At 41.8% G+C, this 19,945-nt stretch overlaps 1 protein-coding gene across 3 annotated transcripts in view; it reads left to right on the forward strand.

Annotated features, from left to right (window-relative positions):
* ITGA11 (integrin subunit alpha 11) overlaps window positions 1–19,945 on the forward strand; it is a 246,562-nt gene that overhangs the window by 109,822 nt on the left and 116,795 nt on the right. The window contains exons 4-10 of one of the 3 annotated variants that reach the window (XM_077263233.1): window positions 1,319–1,410; window positions 1,737–1,851; window positions 3,735–3,862; window positions 3,941–4,089; window positions 4,189–4,333; window positions 4,507–4,675; window positions 17,548–17,618. In XM_077263233.1, the coding sequence (XP_077119348.1) occupies window positions 1,319–1,410; window positions 1,737–1,851; window positions 3,735–3,862; window positions 3,941–4,089; window positions 4,189–4,333; window positions 4,507–4,675; window positions 17,548–17,618 (869 nt within the window). Of the gene's footprint in view, window positions 1–1,265; window positions 1,411–1,736; window positions 1,852–3,734; window positions 3,863–3,940; window positions 4,090–4,188; window positions 4,334–4,506; window positions 4,676–17,547; window positions 17,619–19,945 lie in introns of all 3 variants that reach the window. The other 2 variants (XM_077263235.1, XM_077263236.1) reach the window with 2 other exon arrangements.

Here is a 19,945-nt window from a genome sequence, read left to right on the forward strand (position 1 = left end):
ATGCAAAAGAGCATCTAAACAAGCCTGATGCATTTTGGAAACAAGTTCTGTGGATCAATTAGATTAAAATAGAGCTTTTTGGCCACAATGACCAAAGGTATATGTGGAGAAAAAAGGGCATAGAATTTCAGGAAAAGAACATCTCGCTAACCATTAAGCATGAGGATGGATCAATCATGTTTTGGGGTTGTATTGCAGCCAATGGCACAGAGAACAATTCACAGGTAGATGGAAAAATGGATTCAATGACATTTCAACAAATTCTTCATGCAAACATAACACTATCTGTAAAAAGGCTGAAGTTGAAATGATGATGGCTTCTACAAATGGATAATGATCCTAAACATACATCAAAATCCACATTAGACTACCTCAAAAGGCACAAGCTGAAGGATTTACAATGGCCCTCACAGTCCCCTGATCTGAACATCATTGAAAATCTATGGCTAGACCTCAAAATAGCAGTACATGCAAGATGACCCAGGAATCTCACAGAACTGGAAGAATTTTCCAAGGAAAAATGAAAGAAAATCTCTCAAACAAGAATTGAAAGAATATTGTCTAGCTACAAAAAGTATTTACAAGCTGTGATACTTTGAAAAGGGGGTGCTACTAGGTACTAACCAAGCAGGGTGCCCAAACGTTTGCATCTGCCCATTTTCCTTTTTGTAATTTAAAAAAAAGTAAAAGATCAAAATTATTATTTTTTTGCCTAAAATACAAAGGAAATGTGTCATCTTTAACGTTAGGCCTTCTAGAAATCATTTCATCTTCAACTTCTTAACTGTTCACAATAACAGTAATTTTGACCAGGGGTGCCTGAACTTTTACATGCCGCTGTATGTCCCAAGGTTTGGTATTCATACGTTTTGAAGTATTTAAAGGTATGTTAGCAGAACTTAAAAAAAAAAACAAATGGAATGGAGTATAACTGCAAGATCAGATTACCCAGTTTGTTTGTAGTCTTTTTTATGCACCAAATATTCAATGATGACTATTTACAAAGTTTCACATTCGTTTTTTTTTTTTTTTTTAAATGTCTGAATAAAATAAAAAAAGACATTTTCAATGGCAGCCAGCGCTGACAGGCAGAATGTGACAAATTTCCGTTCTTCCCATATTCCTTGAAATAGAACTCTTTCACTAGCAACGCAACAAATAATAACACATGATGCTGTGTTTCTCGGATTCATACCTTAAGAATGAGGTCTGTGTGGTGGTTTGGTTGTCTCTAAGGTCTCTGTGGTAACTCAGAGGTTTCTCAGGTCTCTGTGGAGGTCTCAGAAGTCTGTGTCTCTGGTAACTGGAGGTCTCTCAGGCAGGGTGACGCTCTTCAACGTCTCGGAGAGAAAGGACAACATGCGCTTGGGAATGAGCCTAGTCACAAATCCTAAAGATAATAGCTTTGTGGTAATGTCACATTATAATTTGTGTCTGCTCAGTACTAATGCTTTTAGCTGTATGCCAGACTTATATAATTCATTACTGTATGCCATATCAGCCTCTCTACTATGGTATGATGTATCGATGCTGTACCCGTAGACCACCCTTGCATGTGACCAATATGCCATGCTGGTTGTAGCCTCTCTTGCCTTTGGTGCATTCAGAAGCTTTTGTGGGAAATATTCCCTTTTATAATTCAGCTTTGCATTATTAAAACATCATCATTTTCTAAATATTTCTGCACAATATACTTTGCATGGACAGTCAAAGTGTTGATCTATTTTATGTTGCAGGCTTGCAGCCCACTCTGGTCCCATGAATGTGGAAGTTCCTATTATACCACTGGGATGTGTTATAGGGTCGGTGCCAATTTCCGTTTCTCCAGGATTGTGGCTCCTGCTGTTCAAAGTAAGTTCAAACTCAATCAATATGTTGGGTAGTCTGCGATGTTCAGATAACAAGTAAAAGTTGTGGCATCTATTCATTAGATTTACTTACAGGGGACCTGTCACCACGTTTTTGCTACCCCATCTGAGAGCAGCATAATGTAGGAGCAAAGACGGCTATTCCTGTGATGTATCACTTACTGGTTTCTGTAGGTTAGATAATGTCTCGATCTTCCTTACTGTAGATCTAGCAGTTTTCTAAGTGCTGAGCTCCAAAATAACCCTGCCTACACCACTGATAGGTTTCTGTGTACACTGTCCATAGGCAGAAAACTGCCAATCATTGGTGGGGGCAGGATTAGACTACATGGCAGCAGGTTTATTAATTCACTAGTGAAGAACTCGGCCTATAGAATAGTGATTTTATCAAAATTACAACAAGCAGCCAAGCAAGTGAAACATCGCTGTTATCAAGGTCTCTGTCTATCAACATTATACTGCTTTTAGATTAGTCTGGCTTATTGACAGATTCACTTTAAAAGGGGGTGTCCACTAACCTAATTTTAAGACAGAAAAGTTGCTGAAAGGGAACCTGTCACCCCCAAAATCGAAGGTGAGCTAAGCCAACCATCATCAGGGGCTTATCTACAGCATTCTGTAATGCTGTAGATAAGCCCCCGATGTATCCTGAAAGATGAGAAAAAGAGGTTAGATTATACTCGCCCAGGGGCGGTCCGGCTGCGGTCCTGGTCAGGGGCCTCCCATCTTCTTACGATGACGTCCTCTTCTTGTATTCATGCCGTGGCTCCGGCGTACTTTGTCTGTCCTGTTGAGGGCAGAGCAAAGTACTGCAATGCGCAGGCGCTGAGCCTCTCTGACCTTTCCTGGCGCCTGCGCACTGCAGTACTTTGCTCTGCCCTCAACTGGGCAGACATAGTATGCCTGCGCTGGAGCCGCAGCGTGAATACAAGAAGAGGACGTCATCGTAAGAAGATGGGAGGCCCCGGACCGCGACGTCCATCGTACCGGGACCGCCCCTGGGTGAGTATAATCTAACCTCTTTTTCTCATCTTTCAGGATACATCGGGGGCTTATCTACAGCATTACAGAATGCTGTAGATAAGCCCCTGATGCTGGTGGGCTTAGCTCACCTTCGATTTTGGGGGTGACAGGTTCCCTTTAAAATGCCGTAATAATTGCCTACCTTACTGATCCCCCAGAATCCTTTCCCCCAGTCTTCCATCAGACTCTGTTCTTCCTATTCCAGCCATGACATGAGAAAACTGACTTTAATGGTAACCTGTCAACACCAATGAGGTCACCGATGCAGCCAGTCATTGGTTGCAGCAGTCACATGTCTGTGTCAACATATCATAGCTGAGGATAAGAAAACTGGGAAACAAAAGAGCTCAATAGGGTCTTATCTGATGATGACGGAGTGTAGGAAAAGGGAATCCACTCACCAGGTAAGGTTGCACTGAAGCAACGTCTGATTGGCACGTAATATCAGCGGCTGCAAGGCGCCAGTCACAGAGAGACCCAGAGCAATATGGAACGGGATGGAGGCATCAATCAATGTGCTGCTGATGAAGACTCAATATGGAATAAAACTTGAGGAAGTTTAATGTACAGGTTTACAGTGTCCACACGTTTCAAGGCAACACACGACCTCTTTATCAGGACAAAAACCTTTAAAATATTTAAAATATTTAAAGTCTCACTGCACAGCTCTTTGTCACCTGTGTGGGCAGGGAGTTTGTGCCCATTTATTCTCAGAATCTGTGAGGTCTATAACTTTAAAAGACGGGAAAATGTTTAATATTTATTGTATGAAACTTTTTTTTCCCCATACACTGGTCTAGATGCCATGCAGCTCTAAAATTTATTGTTATGGTTCTTCTTCAGAATGTCCAACCTTCATGGATATTGTCATTGTTCTGGACGGATCCAACAGCATCTACCCATGGGAAGAAGTGCAAGGCTTCCTGATCAGCATCCTACAGAAATTCTACATTGCTCCTGGGCAAATACAGGTATATAAATGACAATAAAGGAAAGACTTCTGTGCATCAAAGCCACGTTTAGCCTAACACTCCCTGTGTTTGTGACAGGTTGGTGTGCTTCAGTATGGGGAAAAGGTCGTTCATGAATTTTACCTAAAAGACCATCGGTCGGTGAGCGCAGTGGTAGAGGCTGCAAAACGTATTGAGCAAAGAGGAGGAGAAGAGACCCGTACAGCGCTGGGCATTGAGAAAGCCTGGTGAGGGGACACAAACTTGTATACATTTATTTTTTTAGACTGAGAGATTGATGCTCGCCCCAGAAATGAAATTGTATTGGTGCATATGATTTTTCATAGTACTGAAGCCTTCCAACATGGTGGAAGAAGGGGAGCCAAAAAAGTTATGATCGTCATTACAGATGGAGAATCTCATGACAGCCCAGATCTGAAGAGAGTGATAGAGAGAAGTGAAAGAGACAACATAACACGTTACGCAGTGGCAGTAAGTTTTTCTCTATTCTATATAAAAGTCTATCCAAAGGGGTTATGTAAAACAGCGCCTCTCTTTTGCAAGGACAGTGTCTGGTATTGCATCTACAATCCATTTACTTGATTGAGACTGAGTTGCAATACCAATATTGGATAGAATTTAATATATATTTTTTTAATCTCTAGGTTTTGGGATATTATAATAGGAGAAAAATTAATCCTGAAGCTTTTCTTAATGAGATCAAGTTCATTGCCAGTGATCCTGATGACAAGCATTTCTTTAATGTCACAGATGAAGCTGCCTTGAAGGACATTGTGGATGCCCTTGGTGAAAGAATATTCAGTCTAGAAGGAGGTATTCTTCATTATACATAATCAAATCTCTTTTTGTGTGATACATGTATGATATATTTCATATATCTATACCAGAGGCCTAGTTGTAGAGCTGTAAACAGTATTGTTTACGGTGTTTTGACCTTCATTAGCACAGAGCAGATTAATTGGGTGGCTGAATGAGATGCCTTAAAAGGGTTGTCCTCGACCTGTCACCTGGTCAAAAGTGCCTGTTTTTTGCTCTTATTTTATTCCCACTGCTCCCCTGAGTATTCAGGCTTCAGAGATATTTACATTATTATCTAGTACTAATTTTTAATTTGCTCACATGATTATCTGAGGGTGTGCTATTAGGATTCTCTGAATTATTATCTTGTGAGCAATAATCCCTTGATGAAGAACATAAAAATTGCCACTAAAGAAAAAGGCACATATCTTTGCAACTGTATTGGTGACTTGAAGAAACACAAAAATCGGAATAGTCAGGGAAGCAGCAGGAATAAAATAAGAGGAAAAACTGGTAACTTCTGACTTAGTGTCAGGTCCTCCTTAAATATTATATTCCCTAATGTAAAATCAAATCAGTCTATACTGTCCTCCCGTACCGGACTTCATATATCTAGTGGAGGTGTGAGCATTGCAGACCATTAACCCCTTTACCCCAAAGGTGGTTTGAATTTTAATGACCAGGCCAATTTTACAACGGACCCCGGTGATTCTGACATTGTTTTCTTGTGATATATTTTACTTCATGATAGTGGTAACATTTCTTTGATATGACTTGCATTTATGTGTGAAAAAAAAATTGGCAAAAATTTAGAATATTTCACAATTTTCCAACTTTGAATTTTCATGCCCTTAAATTACAGAGATATGTCACACAAAATATTTAATAAGTAACATTTCCCACATATCTACTTTACATCAGAACAATTTTGGAACCAACATTTTTTTTTGTTAGGAAGTTATAAGGGTTAAAAGTTGACCAGCGATTTCTCCTTTTTACAACTCCATTTTTTTTTTTAAGAACCACGTCACATTTGAAGTCACTTTGAAGGGTTTATATGATAGAAAATACCCAAAAGTGACACCATTCTAAAAACTGCATCCCTCACGGTGCTGAAAACCACATTCAAGAAGTTTATTAACCCTTCAGATGCTTCACAGGAATTTTTGGAATGTTTAAAAAAATGAACATTTTAATTTTTTTCACAAAAAATTTACTTCAGATCCAATTTGTTTTATTTTACCAAGGGTAACAGGAGAAATTGGACCCCAAAGGTTGTTGTACAATTTGTCCTGAGTATGCTGATACCCCATATGTGGAGGTAAACCACTGTTTGGGCGCATGGCAGAGCTCGGAAGGGAAGGAGCGCCGTTTGACTATTCAATGCAAAATTGGCTGGAATTGAGATTGGATGCCATATCGTGTTTGGAGAGCCCCTGATGTGCCTAAACAGTGGAAACCCCCCACAAGTGACACCATTTTGGAAAGTAGACCCCATAAGGAACTTATCTTGATGTGTGGTGAGCACTTTGAACCCCCAGGTGCTTTACAGAAGTTTATAATGTAGATCCGGAAAATAAAAAAATCATATTTTTTTTCACAAAAATGATATTTTGCCCCCAATTTTTAATTTTCCCAAGGGTAACAGGAGAAATTGGACCACAAAAGTTGTTGTCCAATTTGTCCTGATTGCGCTGATGCCCCATACGTTGCGGTAAACCACTGTTTGGGTCGCACAGCAGAGCTCGGAAGGGAAGGAGCACTGTTTTACTTTTTCAACGCAGAATTGGCTGGAATTAAGATCGGATGCCATGTCACGTTTGGAGATCCCTGATGTGCCTAAACAGTGGAAACCTCCCAATTCTAACTCCAACCCTAACCCCAACACACCCCTAACCCTAATCCCAACCCTAACCATAACCCTAAACACACCCCTAACCTGAACACACCCCTAACCCTGACACAACCCTAACCCTAATCCCAACCCTAATCCCAACCCTAACCTTAATCCCAACTGTAAACATAATCCAAACCCTAACCCTAACTTTAGCCCCAACCATAACCCTAACTTTAGCCCCAGCCCTAACCCTAACTTTAGCCCCAAACCTAACCCTAATGGGAAAATGGAAATAAATACTTTTTTAAATTTTATTATTTTTCCCTAAGGGGGTGATAAAGGGGGGTTTGATTTACTTTTTCAAGCAGGTTTTTATGGCAGGTTTTTATATTTGGAAGCTGACACACACTAAAAGACGCCTTTTATTGCTAAAAATAGTTTTTGCATAACCACATTTTGAGAGCTATAATTTTTCCATATTTTGGCCCAGAGTCATGTGAGGTCTTGTTTTTGCAGGATGAGATTACATTTTTATTGATACCATTTTCAGGCATATGACATTTGTGATTCAGAATGAACAAAAACCAGCAATTCATGAATTTCTTTGGGGGGGGGGGGGCATTTATACCGTTCTGCGTGTGGTAAAATTGATAAATCAGTTTTATTCTTCGGATCAGTACGATTACAGAGATACCTCATTTGTATCATGATTTATGTTTTGGCGCTTTTATACAATAAAAACTATTTTATATAAAAAAATAATTATTATTGCATTGCTTTATTCTGAGAGCTATAACTTTTTTATTTTTTTGCTGATGGAGCTGTATGGTGGCTTGTTTTTTGCAGGACAAGATGACGTTTTCAGTGGTACCACTTTTATTTATATCTGTCTTTTTGATCACGTGTTATTCCACTTTTTGTTCGGCGGTATGATGATAAAGCATTGTTTTTTTGCATTTTTTTTAATGGTGTTAACTAAAGGGGTTAACTAGTGGGACAGTTTTATAGGTCGGGTCGTTACGGACGTGGCGATACTAAATATGTGTACTTTTATTGTTTAGATTTTTATTTTTATTCAAATATTTATTTAGTGATATAATAAATATTTGTTTTTATTATTATTTTTTACAATATTTTTACAATTATTAAAAAAAAAATGTACATTCATTCTAACTTTTACACTGTGTCCCACTATGGGACCCTCATTTTGTGCAGGCTGATCGCTTATATGGCCTGCAGATCTGCATGCTATAGAAGCTGTCAGCGCTGCAGCTTCTGTACACTGACCTGAGAGACTTCCTGGTCATCACTGCGCATGACAGGAAGTCTCTCAGCTTTGGTAAGTTGGATGACGTCATGACGACATCGGGTTACCATGCGAGCGATCGGGACTCCTTGTCATGCTGTCAGCCCCTCTGCCGGCTCCGGAACGCTGTGATCATTGTTGATCGCAGTGTATTGGGGGTTAAAGTGTCGTGAGCGGTCCATGACTGCTACTGGCACTTAGTGCTGGGTGTCAGCTGACACCCGGCCGCGATCAGCCGCACTCCCCCTCGGGAGATCGGCTGATCGCATTGGACATACTATTCTGTCCATGGGAATTAAGTCCCAGGTCACATGGACGGAATAGTACGTCCAATGCCAGAAAGGGGTTAAAGGGGTTTCCCCATGAACAAAGTTAATTTTAAAGTTGATTTTAATCAATAGATCTTGGAATAATAATAATTATGTGTTTAAAAAAAATGTTCCTGTGCTGAGACAATCTTATAAATGTGCCCCTGCTGTGTACTGTGTAATGGCTGTGTCTGGCCGTACAGGGACATGGTCTGATCATACCACATCTCCTGGGCAGGGGAGGAAGCAAAAGGGTATAAAGATCGGACAGAATGGGATGACAGCTGAGACTGGTTTCACACTTGCGTTTTGATCTGCAGCGTTTTAAAAAAAAAACGCATGTGGTGAAAAAACGCATGTAAACGCGGCAAAACGCCGTGTTTTTTAGACGCATGCGTTTTTGCATGCAGAAAAAAACCGCGGCGTTTTGCGGCGTTTACATGCGTTTTTTCCTGCGTTTGCGTTTTTTAAAAGCATGCTGAGAAGTGTGTGACAGCTGCCAATCATCAAAATCAACTAGAAAACCCACTAAAAACAGAAATAGCTAGGGATAGGGTTAGGGTTAGGATCCCTAGTAACCCTAGGGATCCTAACCCTAACCCTAACCCTAGGGATCCTAACTCTAACCCTAACCCTAACCCTAGGGATCCTAACCCTAACCCTAACCCTAAGGGTTAGGATCCTAACCCTAACCCTAAGGGGATCCTAACCTTAGGGTTGTCTTGTTTTTTCTTGTGTTTAGGGTTAGGGTTAGGGTTTTCTTGTTTTTTCTTGTGTTTAGGGTTAGGGTTAGGGTTTTCTTGTTTTTTCTTGTTTTTTCTTGTGTTTTTCTATAAAAACGCATGCGTTTTTAACGCAAGCAAATGCATGTGCTTAAAAACGCATGCGTTTACATAGACAGCAATGCATTTTTTTGCCGCGAATAAACCCACGCGGTTTTTTGCGGCAAAAAAACGCCACTAGAAATTACTACAGGTTGCATTTCTGCAAATGAACGCATGCGTTGCCAAAAACACGTCAAAACGCATGCTAAAAAACGCATGTGTTTTTTAATGTTAAGTATAGAAAAAAAATGCATGTGTTTTTTAGCGCTAAAACGCTGCAGATCAAAACGCAAGTGTGAAACCAGCCTGATTCTTTTTGTGCGATAAAGAATTTCACTGCCTGTTTTTAACAAATATTTTATTTTAAAATAATTATTTATGACCCCATGCTTTAATGTCTGTATACTTTTTGCTTCCTCCCCTGCCCAGGAGCTGTGGTATGATCAGACCATGTTCCTGTACAGTCAGACACAGCCATTACACAGTACACAGCAAGGGCACATTTATAAGATTATCTCAGCACAGGAACATTTTAGTTCAACACATCCAATTGTGGAAGTTATTATTATTCCAAGATATATTGATTAAAATGTATTTTTATTCACGGGTAAACCCCTTTAAAACCCCTTCCCGACATGTGACGTAATAGTACGTCACATGTCGGGACCCCCGCTTTGATGTGCGCTCCGGCGGTGAGCGCACATCAAAGTCGCGACATGTCAGCTGTTTTTTACAGCTGACATGTGCGCGCAATAGCGGCGGGTGAAATCGCGATCACCCGCCGCTATTGACTAGTTAAATGCCGCTGTCAAACTCAGACAGCGGCATTTAACTACCGCATCCGGCCGTGCGGCCGGATATGAGCGCATCGCCGACCCCCGTCACATGATCGGGGGTCGGCGATGCTTGTGCATTGTAACCATAGAGGTCCTGGAGACCTCTATGGTTACTGATCGCCGGTGGCTGTGAGCGCCCCCCTGTGGTCGGCGCTCACAGCACACCTGCATTTTAGCTACATAACAGCGATCTGATGATCGCTGTTATGTAGCAGAGCCGATCGGGCTGTGCCTGCTTCTAGCCTCCCATGGAGGCTATAGAAGCATGGCAAAAGTAAAAAAAAAAGTAAAAAAAAATGTGAAAAAAATAAAAAAAATATAAAAGTTTAAATCACCCCCCTTTCGCCCCAATCAAAATAAATCAATAAAAAAAAAGCCCAACCTACACATATTTGGTATCGCCGTGTTCAGAATCGCCCGATCTATCAATAAAAAAAAAGCATTAACCTGATCGCTAAACGGCGTAATGAAAAAAAAAATCGAAACGCCAGATTTACGTTTTTTTGGTCGCCACGACATTGCATTAAAATGCAATAACGGGCGATCAAAAGAACGTATCTGCACCGAAATGCTATCATTAAAAATGCCAGCTCGGCACGCAAAAAATAAGCCCTCACCCGACCCCAGATCACGAAAAATGGAGACGCTACGGGTATCGGAAAATGGCGCAATTTTATTTATTTATTTTTTTGCAAAGTTTGGAATTTTTTTTCACCACTTAGGTAAAAAAGAACCTAGTCATGTTTGGTGTCTATGAACTCGTACTGACCTGGAGAATCATAATGGCAGGTCAGTTTTAGCATTTAGTGAACCTAGCAAAATAGGCAAGCAAAAAACAAGTGTGGGATTGCACTTTTTTTGCAATTTCACTGCACTTGGAATTTTTTTCCCGTTTTCTAGTACACGACATGGTAAAACCAATGATGTCGTTCAAAAGTACAACTCGTCCCGCAAAAAATGAGCCCTCACATGGCCAAATTGACAGAAAAATAAAAAAGTTATGGCTCTGGGAAGGAGGGGAGCGAAAAACGAAAACGGAAAAACGGAAAAAGCTCCGGGGGTGAAGGGGTTAAGGTCCGCTGATTGGCTGTAGGGCTTATGTAGCATAACAATGTCACGAAAGACTGGTGACCTGGGGCTGACATTGCTAGAATGGCACCAGTGTGGGAGGTAAGTAATGGATTTATTTTTTACATTGGGGAATATATTTAAGAAAGAGTTGTCCCAGCAGCAGACAACCCTTTTAACCGCAGCTCAGGGGTATACTGACTCTCATTGAAGAGACCCAACTGTCATGATCTCCATGGCCAGAGAACTAGCATAAGCCTCTATAGGAACAAGCTCTTGGAAGATGTAACTGTACTGACCATGAACTAAACCTACCGCATCATCTAGAAGTAGCCAGGTAGCATGTCCTACTTTTTATCCCTATATGCCCAGCGCCGGCCGGAGAACTAAATAATGCTAGCAGAGGGAAATATAAGACCTGACTCACCTCTAGAGAAATGCCCAAAAGGAGACAGAAGCCCCCCACATATATTGGCGGTGATATGAGATGAAACAACAAACGCAGCAGGAAAATAGTTTTAGCAAATTTGAGGTCCGCTTTCTAGATAGCAGAAGACAGAAAGCATACTTTCATGGTCAGTAGAAAACCCTAACAAAACACATCCAGAAATTACTTTAGGACTCTGGCATTAACTCATAATACCAGAGTGGCAATTCCTGATCAACAAGAGCTTTCCAGACACAGTAACGAAACTGCAGCTGTGAACTGGAACCAAAATACAAAAACAAAACATGGACGAATGTCCAACTTATCTAGTAGATGTCTGGGAGCAGGAACAAGCACAGAGAGGCTTCTGATAACATTGTTGACCGGCAAGCATCTAACAGAGAAGCCAGGTTATATAGCGACACCCAGATCTAATCAGAACAGGTGAACAGGGAAGATGATGTCACAAGTTAAATTCCACCAGTAGCCACCGGGGGAGCCCAGAATCCAAATTCACAACAGTACCCCCCCCTCAAGGAGGGGGCACCGAACCCTCACCAGAACCACCAGGGCGATCAGGATGGGCCCTATGAAAGGCACGAACCAGATCAGAGGCATGAACATCAGATGCAGTGACCCAAGAATTATCCTCCTGGCCGTATCCCTTCCACTTGACCAGATACTGGAGTCTCCGTCTGGAAACACGGGAGTCTAGGATTTTTTCCACAACGTACTCCAACTCACCCTCAACCAACACCGGAGCAGGAGGCTCAACGGAAGGCACAACCGGTGCCTCATACCTGCGCAATAACGACCGATGAAAAACGTTATGAATAGAAAAGGATGCAGGGAGGTCCAAACGGAAGGAAACAGGGTTAAGAATCTCCAATATTTTATACGGACCGATGAACCGAGGCTTAAACTTAGGAGATGAGACCCTCATAGGGACAAAACGAGAAGACAACCACACCAAATCTCCAACACAAAGCCGAGGACCAACACGACGGTGACGGTTGGCAAAAAGCTGAGTCTTCTCCTGGGACAACTTTAAATTGTCCATCACCTGCCCCCAGATATGATGCAATCTCTCCACCACCGCATCCACTCCAGGACAATCCGAGGATTCCATCTGACCGGAGGAAAATCGAGGATGGAACCCCGAATTACAGAAAAACGGGGAAACCAAGGTGGCAGAGCTGGCCCGATTATTGAGGGCGAACTCCGCCAATGGCAAAAAAGCAACCCAATCATCCTGGTCAGCAGACACAAAACACCTCAGATATGTCTCCAGGGTCTGATTAGTCCGCTCGGTCTGGCCATTAGTCTGAGGGTGAAAAGCAGACGAAAAAGACAAATCTATGCCCATCCTAGCACAAAATGCCCGCCAAAATCTAGACACAAATTGGGTTCCTCTGTCAGAAACGATATTCTCAGGAATACCATGCAAACGAACAACATTTTGAAAAAACAGGGGCACCAACTCGGAAGAAGAAGGCAATTTGGGCAGGGGAACCAAATGAACCATCTTAGAAAAACGGTCACACACCACCCAGATGACAGACATCTTCTGAGAAACAGGCAGATCTGAAATAAAATCCATCGAGATGTGTGTCCAAGGCCTCTTAGGAATAGGCAAGGGCAACAATAATCCACTAGCCCGAGAACAACAAGGCTTGGCCCGAGCACAAACGTCACAAGACTGCACAAAGCCTCGCACATCTCGTGACAGGGAAGGCCACCAGAAGGATCTTGCCACCAAATCCCTGGTACCAAAAATTCCAGGATGACCTGCCAACGCAGAAGAATGCACCTCAGAGATGACTTTACTGGTCCAATCATCAGGAACAAACAGCCTATCAGGCGGACAACGATCCGGTCTATCCGCCTGAAACTCCTGCAAGGCCCGCCGCAGGTCTGGAGAAACAGCTGACAAGATAACTCCCTCCTTAAGAATACCTGTGGGGTCAGAGTTGCCAGGTGAATCAGGCTCAAAACTCCTAGAAAGGGCATCCGCCTTAACATTCTTAGAACCTGGTAGGTACGATACCACAAAATTAAACCGAGAAAAAAATAATGACCAGCGCGCCTGTCTAGGATTCAGGCGCCTGGCGGTCTCAAGATAAATCAAATTTTTGTGGTCAGTCAATACCACCACCTGATGTCTGGCCCCCTCGAGCCAATGGCGCCACTCCTCAAACGCCCACTTCATGGCCAAAAGCTCCCGATTCCCAACATCATAATTCCGCTCAGCGGGCGAAAATTTACGGGAAAAGAAGGCACAAGGCCTCATCACGGCGCAGTCAGAACTTTTCTGCGACAACACTGCCCCAGCTCCGATCTCAGAAGCGTCGACCTCAACCTGAAAAGGAAGAGTCACATCAGGCTGACGCAACACAGGGGCAGAAGAAAAACGGCGCTTAAGCTCCTGAAAGGCCTCCACAGCATCAGGGGACCAATTAGCAACATCAGCACCCTGTCTAGTCAAATCGGTCAATGGCTTAACGACATCCGAAAAACCAGAAATAAATCGACGATAAAAGTTGGCAAAGCCCAAAAATTTCTGAAGACTTTTAAGAGAAGAGGGCTGCGTCCAATCACAAATAGCTTGAACCTTGACAGGATCCATCTCAATGGAAGAGGGAGAAAAAATATATCCCAAAAAGGAAATTCTCTGAACCCCAAAAACGCACTTAGAACCCTTGACACACAGAGAATTAGACCGCAAAACCTGAAAAACCCTCTTAACTTGCCGGACATGAAAGTCCCAGTCATCCGAAAAAATCAGAATATCATCCAGATACACTATCATAAATTTATCCAAAAAATCGCGGAAAATATCATGCATAAAGGACTGGAAGACTGAAGGGGCATTAGAAAGACCAAAAGGCATCACCAAATACTCAAAGTGGCCCTCGGGCGTATTAAATGCGGTTTTCCACTCATCCCCCTGCCTGATCCGCACCAAATTATACGCCCCACGGAGATCAATCTTAGAGAACCACTTGGCCCCCTTTATGCGAGCAAACAAATCAGTCAGCAACGGCAATGGGTATTGATATTTAACCGTGATTTTATTCAAAAGCCGATAATCAATACATGGTCTCAAAGAGCCGTCTTTTTTTGACACAAAGAAAAAACCGGCTCCTAAGGGAGATGACGATGGACGAATATGTCCCTTTTCCAAGGACTCCTTTATATATTCTCGCATAGCAGTATGTTCAGGCACAGACAGATTAAATAAACGACCCTTTGGGTATTTACTACCCGGAATTAAATCTATAGCACAATCGCACTCACGGTGCGGAGGTAGTGAACCCAGCTTGGGTTCTTCAAAGACGTCACGATAATCAGACAGGAACTCAGGGATTTCAGAGGGAATAGATGATGAAATGGACACCAAAGGTACGTCCCCATGAGTCCCCTTACATCCCCAGCTCAACACAGACATAGCTCTCCAGTCAAGGACTGGGTTGTGAGACTGCAGCCATGGCAATCCCAGCACCAAATCCTCATGTAGATTATACAGCACTAGAAAACGAATAGTCTCCTGGTGATCCGGATTAATACACATAGTCACTTGTGTCCAGTATTGTGGTTTATTATTAGCCAATGGGGTGGAGTCAATCCCCTTCAGAGGAATAAGAGTTTCCAAAGGCTCTAAATCATACCCACAACGATTGGCAAAGGACCAATCCATAAGACTCAAAGCGGCGCCAGAGTCGATATAGGCGTCAGTAGTAATAGATGACAAAGAGCAAATCAGGGTCACAGACAAAATAAATTTAGACTGTAAAGCGCCAATGGAAACGGATTTATCAAGCTTTTTAGTACGCTTAGAGCACGCTGATATAACATGAGTAGAATCCCCACAATAGAAACACAACCCATTTTTCCGTCTAAAATTCTGCCGCTCGCTTCTGGACAGAATTCTATCACACTGCATGCTTTCTGGCGTCTTCTCAGTGGATACCGCCAGATGGTGCACAGGTTTGCGCTCCCGCAGACGCCTATCGATCTGAATGGCCATTGTCATGGACTCATTCAGACCTGCAGGCACAGGGAACCCCACCATAACATCCTTAATGGCATCAGAGAGACCCTCTCTGAAAGTAGCCGCCAAGGCACACTCATTCCACTGAGTAAGCACAGACCATTTACGGAATCTTTGGCAGTAAATTTCAGCTTCATCTTGCCCCTGCGATAGGGACATCAAAGTTTTTTCTGCCTGAAGTTCCAAATGAGGTTCCTCATACAGCAAGCCCAAGGCCAAAAAAAACGCATCCACATTGCGCAACGCAGGATCCCCTGGTGCCAATGCAAAAGCCCAGTCTTGAGGGTCGCCGCGGAGCAAGGAAATCACAATCCCAACCTGCTGTGCAGAGTCTCCAGCAGAACGAGATTTCAGGGACAAAAATAGCTTACAATTATTTCTAAAATTCTGAAAGCTAGATCTATTCCCTGAGAAGAATTCCGGCAAAGGAATTCTCGGCTCAGATACCGGAGCATGAATAATAAAATCTTGCAAATTTTGTACTTTCGTGGTGAGATTATTCAAACCTGCAGTTACACTCTGAAGATCCATTATTAACAGGTGAACACAAAGCCATTCAAAGATTATAAGGAGAGAGAAAAAAAAGAAAGACTGCAGCATAGACAGACTGGCAAGTGATCCAATTAAGAGCACAGAGGAAAAAAAAAAAAAAAAAAAAACTCTCAGCAGACTTCTTATTTCTCTCCTTTCTCAGCCAAGGATTTTAACCCTTTAGTGGGCCGGTCAAACTGTCATGATCTCCATGGCCAGAGAACTAGCATAAGCCTCTATAGGAACAAGCTCTTGGAAGATGTAACTGTACTGACCATGAACTAAACCTACCGCATCATCTAGAAGTAGCCAGGTAGCATGTCCTACTTTTTATCCCTATATGCCCAGCGCCGGCCGGAGAACTAAATAATGCTACCAGAGGGAAATATAAGACCTGACTCACCTCTAGAGAAATGCCCAAAAGGAGACAGAAGCCCCCCACATATATTGGCGGTGATATGAGATGAAACAACAAACGCAGCAGGAAAATAGTTTTAGCAAATTTGAGGTCCGCTTTCTAGATAGCAGAAGACAGAAAGCATACTTTCATGGTCAGTAGAAAACCCTAACAAAACACATCCAGAAATTACTTTAGGACTCTGGCATTAACTCATAATACCAGAGTGGCAATTCCTGATCAACAAGAGCTTTCCAGACACAGTAACGAAACTGCAGCTGTGAACTGGAACCAAAATACAAAAACAAAACATGGACGAATGTCCAACTTATCTAGTAGATGTCTGGGAGCAGGAACAAGCACAGAGAGGCTTCTGATAACATTGTTGACCGGCAAGCATCTAACAGAGAAGCCAGGTTATATAGCGACACCCAGATCTAATCAGAACAGGTGAACAGGGAAGATGATGTCACAAGTTCAATTCCACCAGTAGCCACCGGGGGAGCCCAGAATCCAAATTCACAACACCCAACTCAGCATAATGACTTGTTTTCAAAGCAATACTCTATGGGAAAAATGTGCAAAGTAACTCATACCAACGGTTATCATGGTTTGGCTGGTATGAGCTACTTTGCATAATATTTTCCCATGGGTCATTGCCTTAAAAATAAGTACATTAATATCTGTCATGATGAACCACCAGTGCTTCAAATGAAAAGATCCAAAGAGACGAGGTTTATTGCATCATGGTTGTAGACTTTTGTCTTCTGAACTATAATAAACCATCTATGTCTGTAGGGCAGGACCTTGTAGGAGACATCAAAGGTTTCAGAAGGAAGATTGTATTTGTAGATCAATGGAAAAATATGATTTTTTGAGTCTTCTGTATGTAGCTGGGCTGTGTAGATCAATATCTAAAAAACGAGACAAGAAGGATTGTTCTGCATGTGGCAAGGTCGGAATGTAGGAAGTGGCTGCTGGAGAATTCTCGGCCAAGATAAAGTGTCAAGATAATGTGATGGCTGTGTGTATTATACAGCTGGAGTCATGTAAGGATCCTTGGGTTAAATACTATGAAACTTGGTTTTAAAGTTTTTAAATCTGACTGTCTGCCATGTTTTACTGATTTATCTGTTTTTCCAATCATATCGTTTTGAATTTCTCTAACTGTAATTATGTTAAATGATGTTTCCAACTTTTATCCATTTTTAGTATGTTTTCAGTCATTTTTGTCGTATTCAATTTGCAGGAATTTACAAAAATGTCTCAGTTGCTCAAGTTTTGACTTTATTTTAATTGCAGGAACCAACAAGAATGAGACATCATTTGGGCTTGAAATGTCCCAGGCAGGGTTTTCATCACATGTAGTGGAGGTGAGTAGAGAAGTTGGTAAAGTTACACAAATAGGAGGGAATGTATGCAAAATATTGTAGACAAGAATGTCATATTGGCATTGGGACCCAGTATAGCAGCAGTGCGTTTGTTACCGCTGCAGTCACCGATTTAGCTGCAGTAATCATCTGCTATTTTCGCAAAAAGATGAGTCAACCAGACCAACAGGGCTCCGAGGCAGCGGTAGAGAGGAAGCAGTAGAGAATGGGTAGGTAAGCACATATTGAAATACACTTTATGGACAAAAGTTTTGCATAGTGCAAAAAAGTGTCCAACACTCTGTTGAGTCAATGAACGCAGAGCTCCATGCCTTGGCTAGAATTAGCATCAGCACTAAAACTCGTAAGAGCTTCATGAGATGGGTTTCCATGGTCGAGCAGCTGAATTTAGATTCAGCCTTATATCATCAAGTATGGTTCTAAGATGAAGTAATATAAAGCCATCACTAGACTCTGAAGAAGTGATGAATGACACTTCTCTATCTGGCAGTTTGATGAACAAGCCTGGACTTGGTGAATTCCAGCAGAACGTTACCTACCTGACTGCATTGTGCCAACTGTAAAGTTTGGTGGGGGGTATGATTTTATGGGTACATTTTTCAGGGTTCAACTTGCGCCCCTTAGTTCCAATGAAGGATAATTTTAATGCTTCAACATATCAAAACATTTTGTACAATTGAATGCTTCCAACACGGTGAGATCATTCTGTTCTAGTATGACTATGCCCAATGCACAAAGCAGGTCCATAAAGGTATGGTTGGGTGAGCTTGGTGTGGAAGAACATGACATGATGCACGGAGCCCTGACCTCATCCCCATCCAACACCTTGGGGATGAACTAGAAAACAGATTGCGAGCCAGACCCTCTTCTTGGTGTCCGACCTTACATATGCTCTTCCGAATGAATGGGCAAAAATTCCCACAGCCATTTCCAAAATCTTGTTGAAAACTTCCTGAAAAATTGGAGTCTGTTCTAGCTACAAAGGGGAATCAAGTTAATATTAATGCCTATGAGTTTAGAAGTGGAAGTCATAAGATCTCCTGTAGGTGTAATATGTAGGCATTCCAATACTTTTGTCCATAGAGAGTATTTTTTTTACACCAAGCTGGCCTCAAAGTGAATGATTCATATGATTAGATGCCTGATTCAAAATCAAGAACCCACAGATCATCAATGTCAAATGTGACTTTGAAGCAGCAATAATGCAGTGTTATAAAATTAAGTTTGCTTTTTTTGTATTGTGAAACCTATATATCACATTTTGCAAGATCTCTGCTTGCAGTCATTTAATAGGAACCTTAAATGTTTACTCTTAGTGGATAAGAATCGATCCTGGTGATGTGATGGATGCATGCTGTATGTGCATGGCTCATTATGGGGCAGTTATTAGAGCGGTATCTTGTAACGCACCATACACCAGACTATCACACAGCAAGGACAGATTTTCTTCCACTACATGTAAGCAATATTGATTACTAATGATATCTTTAAAATTCCAAGGAATTGATACAAAAGGTATAATGGATAAATGTAGACATAAGAAACATACACAAAATACACCAGCTAGACAAAACTAACTTGACCTCTGTGTTGTCAGCCCCCCACTCTGGCCTGGGCCGCAGCAATTGACCCCATAATAACCTGAATGTTAGGTCCAAGTCTACAAGCCACAAATCCTTTAGGCAACAGTCATTAGGACATTCAACCTTATTCCGTCCATTTCACGGATGGATTAAACGTTTTTTTTTTTCAATAGGACATTTCTACCTTCCTCTGCTTCATTGTGGTTTGGTAACCAACTCTTGTATAAATTATGTGTAAGGAATCCTATAAAAAAGGCGAAATTATCGTCTTTTTATATGGCAGAATGTGCTCTTATTATATCCGTTTCTAATATACAGAAACCCAATTGTTCTTGATCACGTAACTCTTTTTTTAATTTGCCAAGACAGAACACAATTTGCATATGCAGCACCTTACATTCTCACATTGGGTTCGTTCCATCCACCACCTCCATTTGCACCAGTTATTCTTAATAATGAATTAAAGGTGTTGTCTGGTTTAGAAAAATCATTTTCAAATAACTTGTTAGGAAATCTGGGATTAATAGAGAGAGTTCCTAATTCAAACCCTCCATTATCAGTTTTTACGCTTACCACTGAGCTTCATAATAGTCAGACACTTAGTTTTCGGTACAGCTCAGTTCCAGCAGTCATTTCATTATTATCACCAGCAGGATGAATGCAGATAACATAGGATCCACCAGTGATAGATGGCAGCTCCTCCACCCTCCCTGCACAATGACTTCT

Source organism: Ranitomeya variabilis, chromosome 5 (assembly GCF_051348905.1).
Source record: "Ranitomeya variabilis isolate aRanVar5 chromosome 5, aRanVar5.hap1, whole genome shotgun sequence".
NCBI lineage: Eukaryota > Metazoa > Chordata > Amphibia > Anura > Dendrobatidae > Ranitomeya > Ranitomeya variabilis.